Source organism: Chinchilla lanigera, unplaced genomic scaffold (assembly GCF_000276665.1).
Source record: "Chinchilla lanigera isolate Chin_1 unplaced genomic scaffold, ChiLan1.0 scaffold00055, whole genome shotgun sequence".
Lineage (NCBI taxonomy): Eukaryota > Metazoa > Chordata > Mammalia > Rodentia > Chinchillidae > Chinchilla > Chinchilla lanigera.
This window is the reverse complement of record NW_004955456.1, coordinates 5,718,720-5,731,096: the sequence shown is the minus strand read 5'-3', so window position 1 is coordinate 5,731,096 and position 12,377 is coordinate 5,718,720. Positions and strand designations below refer to the sequence as shown.

The 12,377-nt window shown below is 58.8% G+C and overlaps 1 protein-coding gene across 1 annotated transcript in view; it reads right to left on the bottom strand.

Moving 5' to 3' along the window:
- Positions 1-12,377, bottom strand: part of Tns3 (tensin 3) — a gene marked incomplete in the record, with an annotated part of 140,352 nt that overhangs the window by 80,943 nt on the left and 47,032 nt on the right. The window contains 4 exon segments of the mRNA XM_013520558.1: positions 2,365-2,487; positions 3,949-3,999; positions 6,089-6,260; positions 7,212-7,264. Coding sequence (XP_013376012.1) covers positions 2,365-2,487; positions 3,949-3,999; positions 6,089-6,260; positions 7,212-7,264 — 399 coding nt within the window.

Below are 12,377 nucleotides of genomic sequence, written 5' to 3'. Positions count from 1 at the left end.
AGTAACACGAAGGGTCACCAGAGACAGCTACAGACAGCCAGACTCCAGCAGAAATAGTTCCTGTACACACACACACACACACACACACACACACACACACACACACACGCTGCCCAGGCGTCACCGAGAACAGAGGGGGAGACTGACCGAATAATAAAAAGTCTCCCGATGAAGAAAAGACCAGATGGCTTCAGGGATCAATTCAAACAATTCAAACAAAAACGGAAGAAGAGGGAAAACTTCAAGGCTCCTGTTACAGGGCCAGCCTTAGGCCGATGCAGTGATTTTTCTTTCTTGGCCCCTAATTTTTCTATTAGTCCGTGTTTGCAGGACAGGAGACCACGTCGGTGTGGGGGCGGGCAAACGTACAGGACATCTTGATGCTCTTTACATGCCCTGCCCCCAACACACACACACACATATTTCTCCCTGGAAGAGCCAGAGGGCAAGATTTTCAGGGTGCAGCCCTCGGGCCCTTGCTGGGAGCCCTCATCCTGCGCAGTGTGAGCAAAGAACGCATGGCCGAATTCCAGTCCGACTCTTGTGTGAACTAAACTTCATAAAAGCCAGGGGGCCACGCCTGTCATCCCAGCACTCGGGAGGCTGAGGCAGGAGGATCACCTGAGTTCAAGGCCAGCCTGGACTACATAGCAAGACTCTGCCTCAAAAAACAAAAGACAATTTTTCACCGACAACAACCCGTCGCTCTCAGCTTGAGGGGCTCGGGGCGAAGGAGGTCGGCTCCTGTCTATGCTCTTTCCCCGCAGGCAGCATCTTTAGGGCTTGGACGGTTCTGGTCTGAGCTCAGCAAAGCCACAGAACCGCTGAGCCCTCAAACGCTCTGCGTGTGTTGGTCACCAGGACTCCCGGACGGAGGGGCAATAGGGGTGAGCTCTCAGAAAGCAAGGCTGCGGGAGGGAGGCCGAGCCACCCCGCAAGGTCAGTCAGACAGGAGGGGAGGGCGCAGCAGCCGACCAAGCCCAGCCCTGCGGGGGAGCCCTGGCATGTGCGGGGACCTGGGCATCCTGCAGAGCCAGCGGATTCCGGCCGGGTCAGTGATTCCACCCCATCGTCCTCCTCAGCAATGCCAGGGACAGGGCCTGGCTCACAGCCAGGTTCCTGAGTGTGGTGTTCTACATACCCAGCCCAGGGTGGTCATTGTGCGGGTCTACGTCTTTGTGTGGTCCTGAGGAAGTCCACGGGCACAGCGCCCAGAGAGGCTTAGGGAACAGACACTGCAGAGATCTCTGGGCGGCAATGTCTTCCCTGGGCCCCCACCTGCTTCGAACAGTATTAAAACTCACCATTTAAAATCTGGAGGGGGCTGGGCCTGGTGGCACACACCTGTACTCACAGCACTAGGGAGGCTGAGGCAGGAGGATCACTGTGCATTCAAAGCCAGCCTGGGCTACAAAGTGAGTTCCAGGCCAGCCTGCACTGCATAGTGAAACCCCATCTCAAAAAGACAAAAAACAAACAAACAAAAATAAATAAATAAACAAAAACTGAAGGGGAGAAACTGAGGGGAGAGGGGGGATTAAAGATGACCAAGATATGACAGGTGCACATACCAAGTCCCCAAGATGAACGGAATTACTAGGTATTGTGATACACTATGGAGTACTACTCAGCCCTCAAGAAGGACGATTTGAGTCAGCTGCAGGAAAATGGACGCCCCTTGAGACCACAATGCTTAATGAAACAAATCAGACACAGAAGGTTAACTATTGCATCGTTTCTCTTACATGAGAAGCCCCAAGCATCAGTAACTACAGAGCAAAATAACAGACACATCTAGGAAACAGGGCAGCAGACCTCGGGGAAGGGAAGGCACCTGGGGTCAGAGGGCACGGAAGGGACAGCAGGGAAGCAGAGGGATTGAGGTGCAGGATTGTACGCACCGCTTCCAAGATGACTGCAGTTAGTGTACTGCAGATCTGTACTAATAAACGCGTAAAACAGACTGAAGAAATCCGTACACCAACCTTTACACAGGGACTGACCGCTACGGCTTAAAATTATGCTTTTTAAAAAAAGAAAGCCACGAATGACCCAGCAATCTGACTGCGAGGCACATACTGAAAGAAACGGACGCACACATCTGAGCAGGCGAGCGTGAAATCCCCCGGGGCCAGCATGAATGGACAGAGCGAAAAGCCTCGCAGAGGCGCAGAGCATCGCTCGGCAATGACCCGGGAGGACTGCCTGTGGTCTGCGACTACGCGCAGAGCCCAGCAGAATAATCCTTTCTTGGTGGTTTCATTAGGACAAGCAGGAAAACCTATCCACAACCCAGCCCCAGGGGCCTCCAGGCCCTCAAACCATCCTTGGGACGGGCTGCAGGGCGCGGGGTGTGGGGCTCACCCTGCAGTGGATGACGACCACGTGCTGTGGGTCGCTGTTCAGCCAGGACTCCTGCGCCTTGCATATCGTACACATCTTGTCGAGGGGCGGCGCGTGCAGCTCTGGCCAACCCACATCCATGATCTGCAAAGAGAGACAGCCCTGCCTCAGTTCCCCTCTCCTGAAGCCCTCAGAGCTGGTGCGTGCCGGCTTCTCTCCTTTACTGATGTAACGACGCCATGGCGCCAGGCCCCTTCCCGGGGGTGGATTTTTAAAGCTTGGAACCAACACTGTTTCAGATTTCTGGGTTTGGGAATTTGGGAGTACTCGCATAAACTCTCCTTGTTTAGCATCCCTAATCCCCAAACCCCTGAAATTGAAAAGAAAAACAGCCGGGCATGGTGGCACATGCCTCGAATCCCAGTCCCTCAGGAAGCTGAGGCAGGAGGATTGCCACAAGTTCAAGGTCAGCCTGGACTACATACCGAGATCCTGTCTCAAAAAAACAAAAACAAACAAAAATTCTTAAATTGGAAATGCGCCAAAATCTAGAACTCTCTGAGCATCGTGTCAGTGCTCCAGAAATTCGGATTTCAGAGGACTGTGGACTTGCGGCTTTGGGACTGTGCATGCTTCAGCTGTATTTTATTCCAATGGCTGCAAAATGTTCCAAGGTATATAATGTTCCAATGTATAAAATACTGCAACATATGTACTACGTCTCCACATACATAATATGGTGTGTGTGTGTGTGTGTGTGTGTGTGTGTGTGTACTACAATTTATACTTACACAGTTTGGAAATTTTCTCTCAATCTTTCTACTGAAAGTAATTACAGAGGGGACATTGTGACTCTACAGAGGCAGCAGAAAGTTGTGTGCAGGAGAGAGACCCGGAGGGTTCTCCACGGGGCTGTGGTTGTTACGCACACCTGTCCACGTGAGAAAGTGGTGGAGAAGGTCGTGTGCACACGCGCGCACACACAGAGCAAGTGAGTCTCAAGTGAGTGACAGGGACACGAGGTCCGTGGGGGGGGGTCACCTTCCACGTGTTGACGCTGTACTACACTACGGGTTAAATCCCCTCCCTAGATGCTGCAGCCCGATGCAGGTGGGGTCTTGGGTTTTCCAGACTGTAGAATATCTCAGGGAAGCAAAGTTTCTCGGTGTGTGAAGCAGCTGAACTTCAGGTTTTCTGACTAAGGGTGTCCAGCCCGCCTTTGTTTTCAAGATGCCGCTACTAGAGGAAACCAGGTTAGCGGTACCCGAGACCTCTCTACAATCACTGCCGCTTCTTATGGAACTGTAACGATTTCAAACTAAAAAGTTTATTCATCTTTTAAAACTCCCAGCTGGATGTGCTGGTGCACACCTGTAATCCCAGCACTCTGGGAGGCTGACAGGTTTGACCCCAGCATCTCACGCACACAGAGACACACACACACACACACTCACACACACACTCACACTCACAACCTCATACCCAGTTCCTGATGCCCATGTCAAGTAACACTCCCCTAAATCTGCAACAAACCACTTTTGAACGAGCAGAACAAACACTGCTTACATTTTACAAAACTCAGAATAAAAGGAATGAAGTCCATACCTTCGGGTTAAGCTTCGCCAGGTCAAACCTCTTCTCCGAAAGGTTTAATACCTACAAAGAAGAGCGGCTTTCAGACGAATATCAACTTGAGATGAAAAAGACATAACTGCTTTTGATCGACGTGTGCAGACGTGTACAGACGTGTACCTTCTCACGGAATGCAAACCAAGGTGAAGATGCCACCCGAATCCTCGTAAATCCCACCTACGTGCTAATTCTACTCTTGTAAACTAGGGCTAAAGCGAGCGATTCACCATGTTACTGCTTCTTTTACTCTACTGGCTACAAACGATCCCAACACGAGGACACCGGCAGCTCTACAGGGCTACACACACACCGCCTGGCTCTCCCGGTCCTGCTCAGGAGGTAGGAGGCGAACTCTGGTCGGGGCAGCCTCTCCTCTTCATAGGGATGTAATGGGACAATATCAGCGAGGCGGTGCATATTTGTAATCCCAGAGGCTCAGGAGGCTGAGGCAGGAGGATCACCGTGAGCTCAAAGCCAGCCTGGGCTGCATAGTGAGTTCAAGGCCAGTCCGAACTGCATAGATCTCAGAAAAACAAACAAACTCACTACAGTAAAAGATGCACTGCTGCAAAGCCCCCTCAGAATCCGTCCCTTCGCCCTTGCCGCTTTCTGGAGCCCTCTTCCCTGAGCATCTCTGTGTGTGCGGTCTGGCTGCCTCGATGTCCTGAACTGATTCAAAACGTCTCCCCGTCATGGTCGTTTTGACACAGCCACTGGGCGCCCGCTCCGGCACATGCGGTGGAGGAGGACGCAGCGCCGAGCTTTTCCGAGCCGCCTCTCTGCGGGGTGGCGCTCGGCAGCGGCATCCACTGCACCCTCCGCACACCTCGAACAGACCCTCAGGAAAGCAGACTGCAGAGCTGCTCCAGGAAGCGGCAAGGACGATGGGACGAGTGTGTTCGCAGCAACGCTGTTCTGAGGAGGTTCATGACAAGACGTCTTTCGCTGCCGTGAACTTCAAAGTAAACACCACGATTCTCAACCACCCCGTGTACGCGGCAACCCAAGCCGGAGAGACAGAACTCACGACCCGGCGTGAGCCTCCCCAAGTTCCCTGGAGAACCAGAGCTGCGACCGGCTCTTGCTGAACTCAGTAAAGTGGTAACAGTAAAAAGACCATGCGCCCGCAGAGACGGGGCTGCACGGGCAGCGCTCGGGCAGGTCACTGCGGCTTCCGCCTGAGGCCCCCGGCTCAGCTTCAGCTCCAGCCCTGCTGCCTCCCGGGCCTGCTCAGTGTCAGCTGCTGGCATCACCAGGGACGTAGGTGCCCCTCCTGCCGGCTTGGATCTAGCGTCCCCCAGAAGTGTCTGCGTGTGGAAGTTACTCCTGGGGACGCTCATCAGTGGATTCTCGGCCGAGTGTGCTGTCAGGGGGCCTGGCTGGAGCTGCCCCTGAGGTGTGACCGGGAAGGTGGACTCCTGCCCCTTGCTCCTCCCTTCTCTCCCTGCTTCCTCCTGCCATGGGGCGAGCACCTTTCCCTCTTCGAGGCCCCTCTGCCTTGGAGCCAACAGACCATGGACTGAATTCTGCGAAACCGTAAGCCAAAAGGAGTCTCTCCTCCCTGAAGGTGCAGCGTTGGCTGTTGTGTCACGAGGACGGGAAAGTGACAGACACAGCCCCTCCACGCAAGCTCAGGAGGCTGCGCCGCCCCTTCCTGTCCACCGCGGGTCACGGCCAGGGAGGGAGGCGGGGCAGAAGCGGTACAGCCTGAGGGTGGACACCGTGCCGAAGCTCTGAGACCCGGACCAGGCTCCCTGCACGCAGTGCACATGTCCCCTCAGCCCAGGTGTGGGGTGCAGAAGGTGACAAGGTGACAACAGCCTCCCTGCTGCTCCCAAGATAAGGGAGGAGCGCGAGGTGTGAGGGATCCACAGCGACCAAGAGCAGCAAAAGGAAGTGAGGCTCCATGGAGGGGTGGGGGGGCGCTCGGGACAGAGACCAGGCCGGGCAGAAAGCAGACAGCGCAGTCCTGCCCTGCAGTCCCTGGTGTTGCAAAGGAGCCACCTCGTGTCCCTGGGAGCCCCTCCTGTCTCCAGGCAGGCCAGGGAGGCCCCGTGCTAAGTCCCCAGCTGTTCGGGGCAGCGAGGGACCCGTGGTAGCGTCCGCCACTCACCAGGTAGTTGTCCCCATGCTTGGACTTGAGCATGCGCGTGACCTCCTGCAGGCTGTGCAGGTAGGACTCCTCGGAGCAGCCGGCCGGGAAGCACATGGCGATGATGCGCTCCGTGATGTAGGTGAGGTCCAGCTGGTGGCCGTCGGCCATGGCGGGGCTCAGGGCTGCGGGCCTATGGAGAAGAGGGGCCCGTCAGCCAAGGGGAAAAGGGAGAGGAGACCGTGGTCATCCACCACCACATGAGGACCCAAGAGACAGCGCCCTGGTGGCTGACCATGGCACATCTGCCTCACCATCCTCTAGTCCCAGGAGAGCACCGGTCCAAAACCCTCACGGGGGATCCATGGGTCCCCACAGCTGCTGGCTACAAACAGGTGCCGTCAGTGGAGCAGCCTGTCCCCTATGGACTCTCCCTCCCTCTTCTTTTCAAAAAATTCAAAAGCGTAAGAAATTGGTCAGCGAACGGTCACGCATCCATCACGCAGCCAACACTCCCAGCTGACGCCTCCATGGCTTCGGCTGCTCGGAAGCAATCACAGACCCTCGTCCGCGCGAACCCCACGCTGGCAGCTTCTGAAAGCCGTGGCCTTTGTGGGGACAGAGGCCGCAATGTCGCAAACGGGCTCCGCAGCTGAGGTGCTCAGATGAGGACCCACACTTCCCCGAGTGTTTTGCTGTTCTCTCTACCTTATTCATCAGATTGGAATGTACAAAGGTCACGGTTATTTCTAAAAATCACCACTGTTTAAAGCTTGGACTTTTAAAAACAGTGTGCTTCCCTTGGTCACCACACCCCAGCACGCGACTCCCCGAAACCTTCCAGTGACCTTCATGGACGCTGGGACCTGCACCCTCAGAACCCGGGTACCCGGGAAGACTATCGCAGGCGTCACCCCGGCCTCTGACGCCAGAGCTCACATCCAGGACGGACGCTGAACCTGGGGTCCTTCCTTACTGGTGTTGGAATGGCAACGGCGTGGGGCAGAGCCCTCGCCCCCCACCCACGTGGCCCTGAGCTCCGAGCCCAGCACCGTGAGATCACTACCACACCAGGCCCAAGCCTCCTCCCTGGAGATCCACCCACGGCCAGGGACACGGGGACGCGGGACCTGGGGACACTCACCGCGCAGGCCTCTCACGGCAGACGGGAGCTGGCGGTGCGGAACTAGCCGGCGTCTGCAAAGCACAAGACAGGGGTCGTCTGGAGCTTCCGTCTGCACCCATCCGCGTGGCCCTCGTCACCCGAAAAGGACCGCAGACGGCTGTGCCACAGCGATCCGCCACCCGCGGTAAACCGAGCACTGCCACCACCGGTCCCTCTCACCAGCTGGGGGCTCCAGGCCACCCGGGAACACAACTCCATGACCCCTGGCAGGACAGGGCTGGCGAGGCAGCAGCAGGACAGGGACACCTGTCACCGTGACAGGCTTCGCTCGGGGCACGGAAGCCACCGACCCCAGTGAAGCCACGTTACAAGTGGTAACTCCTGGCTCCAGAACCAGCAGCCCGGGGCTGGAGGTCAGGTCAGGTCAGAAATGGGTGGCAGGGACCCTCCTGCCTGTGCCTGGGGGCCGCAGGGGACACATCAGCCTCTGCACTTCCGACTGTACCCTGCTCACCTTGGCCCACGGCAGCCCCAGAGTTTCATGTACCCCTGACTTACACCCGACGCCCCCACCAAGGGTGAAGGGTGGGGCGGAAAATAAATGCCAGAGGTCACACGGGATCGACAGAATGGCCGTCCCCGCGTCACAGAGCAAAGCTCGCAGCCAGCTTCCAAGGCGCGGCGAGGTCCCGGGGCCTCCCCAGCTGGAATCACGCACACTCTCGGTTGTCCACCAAGGTCTGGGAGCATCTGCCGGTCCTTGCTCCTCGCCCTTCCGCGGGAGGACAGCACCAGGCCGCCCCACGGGGCTGTCCCAGGGAGGCTGTGGCCACTCCTGTCGCACGTGGAGCTCTGCCTGGCCCCAGAGGACCGCAGCACCCCCAAACCCGGGCCGGGCGAGCCCCGCTGCCCCCACACCTGCCCCGACTCCCTGCCCAGGGAGCTGCAACCCCAAGCCCTCCGGCCTCCCGGGACCAGCTCCCGGCCGCTTCTCTCCTTGCCTAGCAAAGCAGCAAACGCAGACAGCTCGGCGCACGGAAGGGAACCGAGGGCTCGCGCTGAAAGCCTCCCCGGGAACAGAGGGCGGGGCGGGGCCGAGGGAGGGCAGGGTGGGGCAGCCACAGTGTGACGCCCGCGCTCGCATCTGGCAGAGGAGACCACTCGTCTGTGTGACCAGCATGCCTGCATCAAGAGACGTGAAACAAGGACAGAACAGAAATGCCGCGAAAGCGAGCTCGGGGAAACGGCATCCGGCTCCTCCTTCCTGAGGCCCCCGCATGCAGAGCCATCTAGAAGCTGGCAGGTGCGTGACTGTGGACCAGGAAAGAACCCTCGGGAAGCCGGGCGTGGTGGGGCACGCCTGTAACCCCAGCTCGTGCGAGGCTGAGGCAGGGGGACTCCTGTGTGGTCCAGGCCAATTCAGCCTCCAGAGTGAGTTCAAGGCCATCCTGAAGACAGCGAAACTGTTTCAAAAATCCAAAACCAAAACCAAACAACAAAAGAATCTTAAAGGAATGATCAGGAAAGGGGACACAGCACACCAGCAGGGCCGCCCGGCCACCCTGTCCTGCCCCCGTCTCTGGGTCCAGAGCACCCCAAAGTCCATTTCCCAAAGTGACCACATCTTCTCGAGAGTGGGCGCTAAGCGAGTCACCCCCCACCTGCAGGATGGACGCATGGGTGGATAAATGAGGGCGGGGAGCCCCACCGTGCCCGGCGGGAGCCGCAAACATCGCTGCCCCCTCCGTACAGTGAGCGATTTGGAGGGCTCAGCCATTCCCGCGAGCGCGGGCACCAGCTCTGGAAATCAGGAGCAACGTGGCCTCGCTCAGCATCGGGCCTCCACCGCTCGCTCTCAGAACGGCCGCCAGGAAGCTGCTTCCAGCCCTTAGCTACTGTCCCCGCGAGCCGGGGGACCCGCACACCCAGACGCAGCTGTCACACAACCCAGGCCCACACGGGGGCTCTCAGCTTAGCAAGACCAGGCGGTCAGGGCCGCGGGTCCACCTGACCGGCTGGATCTGCCTCAGGGAGGGTGGAGCTCACCTCCAGGTGCGCCTCAGTGGGTCAGGGAGGTGTGGCTGGGTCTGCATCTGGTCCTGGCCACTTCCTCTCCAACACCGCCCCTGTGCCACTTCCTGGCCGCCATGAACGGAGCAGCTTTGCTCCTCCTCACCCTCTGCCCTGACGTTCCTGCCCGGGAGCCTGCTGACCGTGGACTGAACGGCCCAAAAACGTGAGCCACGTAAACCTCCCCTCCTCCAAGCTGTGGGTGCTGGGACTATGTCTCCGGGACAAGAAAGCTAAGACAAAAGGGTTCCACATATCAAGAAATGTTTCCTGCACCAGCACCTGAGCAGGCCCGGGCAGACCCGGCCCGGTCTCTGGGCAGTGCCCCTGATGGGACCACACAGCCACCATCCGGACACCGAGGCCACACTGCAACCCCAGCCGTGGCCTGAGCACCGCTGCCCCACCAGAAATTCACATCAAGGCCTACGCCCCACTAGGAGGGTGGGGGTGGCCCCAGAGGACCTTTAAGGGGCCGCAGTGCTGACACCTGCAGTCGTGCGAACCGCACACACGGCCAAAATAAATCCCTCGATCAAGAATTCTGTAAAAGCCAAGCTTGGGGCAACGGGAGGAAACTGTAGCAGGTGCGCAGCCCCCCGCAGCCCCGTGCCTGGCAGGTGGGGTGGACAGCGCCATCCCCGGGGCTCAGCACCACGGGCTCCACGTGACCTCTGCCCACACTTGCCACTAGCTCTGGGGACCGCCTGGCCCAGGGGACCCGCGCTGCACTTCTACTCGAGCTGGGGTTGGGGCAAGCGGGGACCTGGCCGCCCTCTCCCGGAACTCACTTCTCATACTGTCTACACCAACTGAAGACCAAGATGAGGCCCAGGGCGCGTCAGCGAGGGCCCGACACAGAGACCCCAACTGCGCTGCAGGCCACGCTGCCCAGGGCACAGGCCCAGGCGGGGCGGCAGGTGGGCGGGCAGGCGGGCGGGGCGCTCTCGGGGTTCCAGCTCCTCAAGGCCCCACAGCCCAGGGCGATGGCGCTGAGCCCACCTGCCCAGCTCCAGGAGCGCCACCCTCCTGGTCTCTGGGGTGTCGGGAGATCTCCTCGCCAGTGACCAGCGAGCCTGCAGGCCGAGGACGACACCCCCCACCCCGACATCGATGAAACCACAGCCATGCAGCAGGCCTGGGCCGCCAGCAAGGAGGGCGCCACAGAGAGACGGAGAAGATCGGCCACCCCGACCTCACCACAAGGATGAGCCACGGCACTCCCGCCGCTCCGCTGCTCTTCGCTTCGTTGAGGCAGGCAGGGCGGTGGCGGCTCGGCGGGGAGGGGCTCACAGGCGCGTGGGGCACGCAGGCCTGGCGGCCCAGGCCCGGCACCTTGGGGAGCGGGCACATGGATGCACGTGCCCGGGTCCTGGCAGGTGAGAGGGCCGGGGAAGGTCCACGTCGCCCTCCACTCTGCGTGGAGCCCAGAAGGAGCCCCGCCAGCAAGCTGGAGTCCCGAGAGCCGTCGGAGGCCCAGGACCTGGCCAGCCGTCCCAGGTGAGAGCTGGGATCTGCGCACACCCGGCCCGGCCCCGGCACGTGTGTGGTCGCCCTTCCCGTGTCCCGGTGGGCTGTGCTGACCAAGTGCCCACGCCCTCCGAGGACAGCGGCAGAACCGGCCCCCGGCGAATGCACGGCTCAGCGTCCACCACCCCCGGGGCTGCCACGAGCCTGGGACGTCGCGGCTGAGGCAGGGGACGGCGATGGCCCCTCGGGCCGGTCACACAGAAAGTCGCAGCCCAGGGCGGCCCGACCCCAGGGCACGCAGCGGTCACTGACCTCTGCAGCACCTCACCACGCTGTCCTCACTCCTTCCCGTGGTCACTGCTCGGTGCTTAGCCATGGCCGGCCCCATGGAGAAGGTGCCACAGGCTGCCTGCCGCCTTCCCGCCACCGGGAGGAACCCGGAACTCGGGTCCCCTCGGCCGAGCGAGCGCAGCCTCTGGCAGCTTCAGTGGCCTGTAACAGTCACCGCCTGGAAAGCTCCCATGGAAAATTCCAGGCACAAACAACCCCAAGGCCACGTCACGGTGCCTGTCACTCACCCTCCTCACCCCACTGGGGCACCAGTCGTCCTACGTGACCCCGAGGAGCAGCCCGAGCCCAGCTATCGAGAGATCACACTCACAACTTTCACGACTGTGTGAGGCAGTCAGGGCTCTCCGTGGTAGTCATCAGTGTGAATTTTTTTTTTTTCAGTCCTAGAGATTACCTCAGGGCCTTTGCACGAAGCTACATCCCTAGCCTTTTCATAAGTTTTTAATTTTGAGACAGGGTCTCACTATTCTCTTCATGCTGGACTGGAATTTGAGATCCTCCTGCCTCAGCCTACCAGCATGCTGGGATTGCAAGTGTGCACTGCCACGCCCAGCTTACTGTTACCTCTTGCTGTGTCTACTTTGTAAGTTAAACTGCCCTACACGTCCATATATGTAAGAAAAACACAGAATTACAGGGTTTTGCGTTGCAGTTGTGCACATAGCTAGAGGTCTGGGAACACAGAGGGAACAAGTGGGGGACCCGGGCCAGCCGCTGTCCACTCCGCAGTGCTGCCAGCATCCGGGCTACGGAGGAGTCACAGGTCTGAGTCTCCGCGGCCACTCTGCTTTCCAGCAGCTTCCACAAGCACTGCAACCTCCTGTCCCATAAGCAACTGGAAAAAGTGTTCACACCCAGGTGGCACATGCCTGGAATCCCAGCACTGGAGAGGCTGAGGCAGGAGGACCTCCACAAGCTCAAGGCCAGCCTGGGCTACATAGTGAGAATCTGCTTACAAAAAATAAAAAAAAAAGGAGGAAATAAAACCAAATAAATAGGGCTGGGGATATAGCTCAGCAGCACAAGCACAAGCCTGGCAAGCGCAAGGTCCTGAGTTCAATAGCAAGTACCAAAAACAAAACAAAACAAAACAAAACAAAAAAATCAAAGGCAGCAACCAAGCTGGGCGTGGTGGTACAGACCTGTAATCCCAGCACTTGGGAAGGCTGAGGCAGGAGGATCAAGAGTTAGAGCCCAGCTTGGGCAACTCAGTGACTTAGTGTGACCCTGTCTCAAAATAACACATAAAGCTCGGGATGCAGCTCCATGTGCAGGCCAAGTTCAATCCCTGGT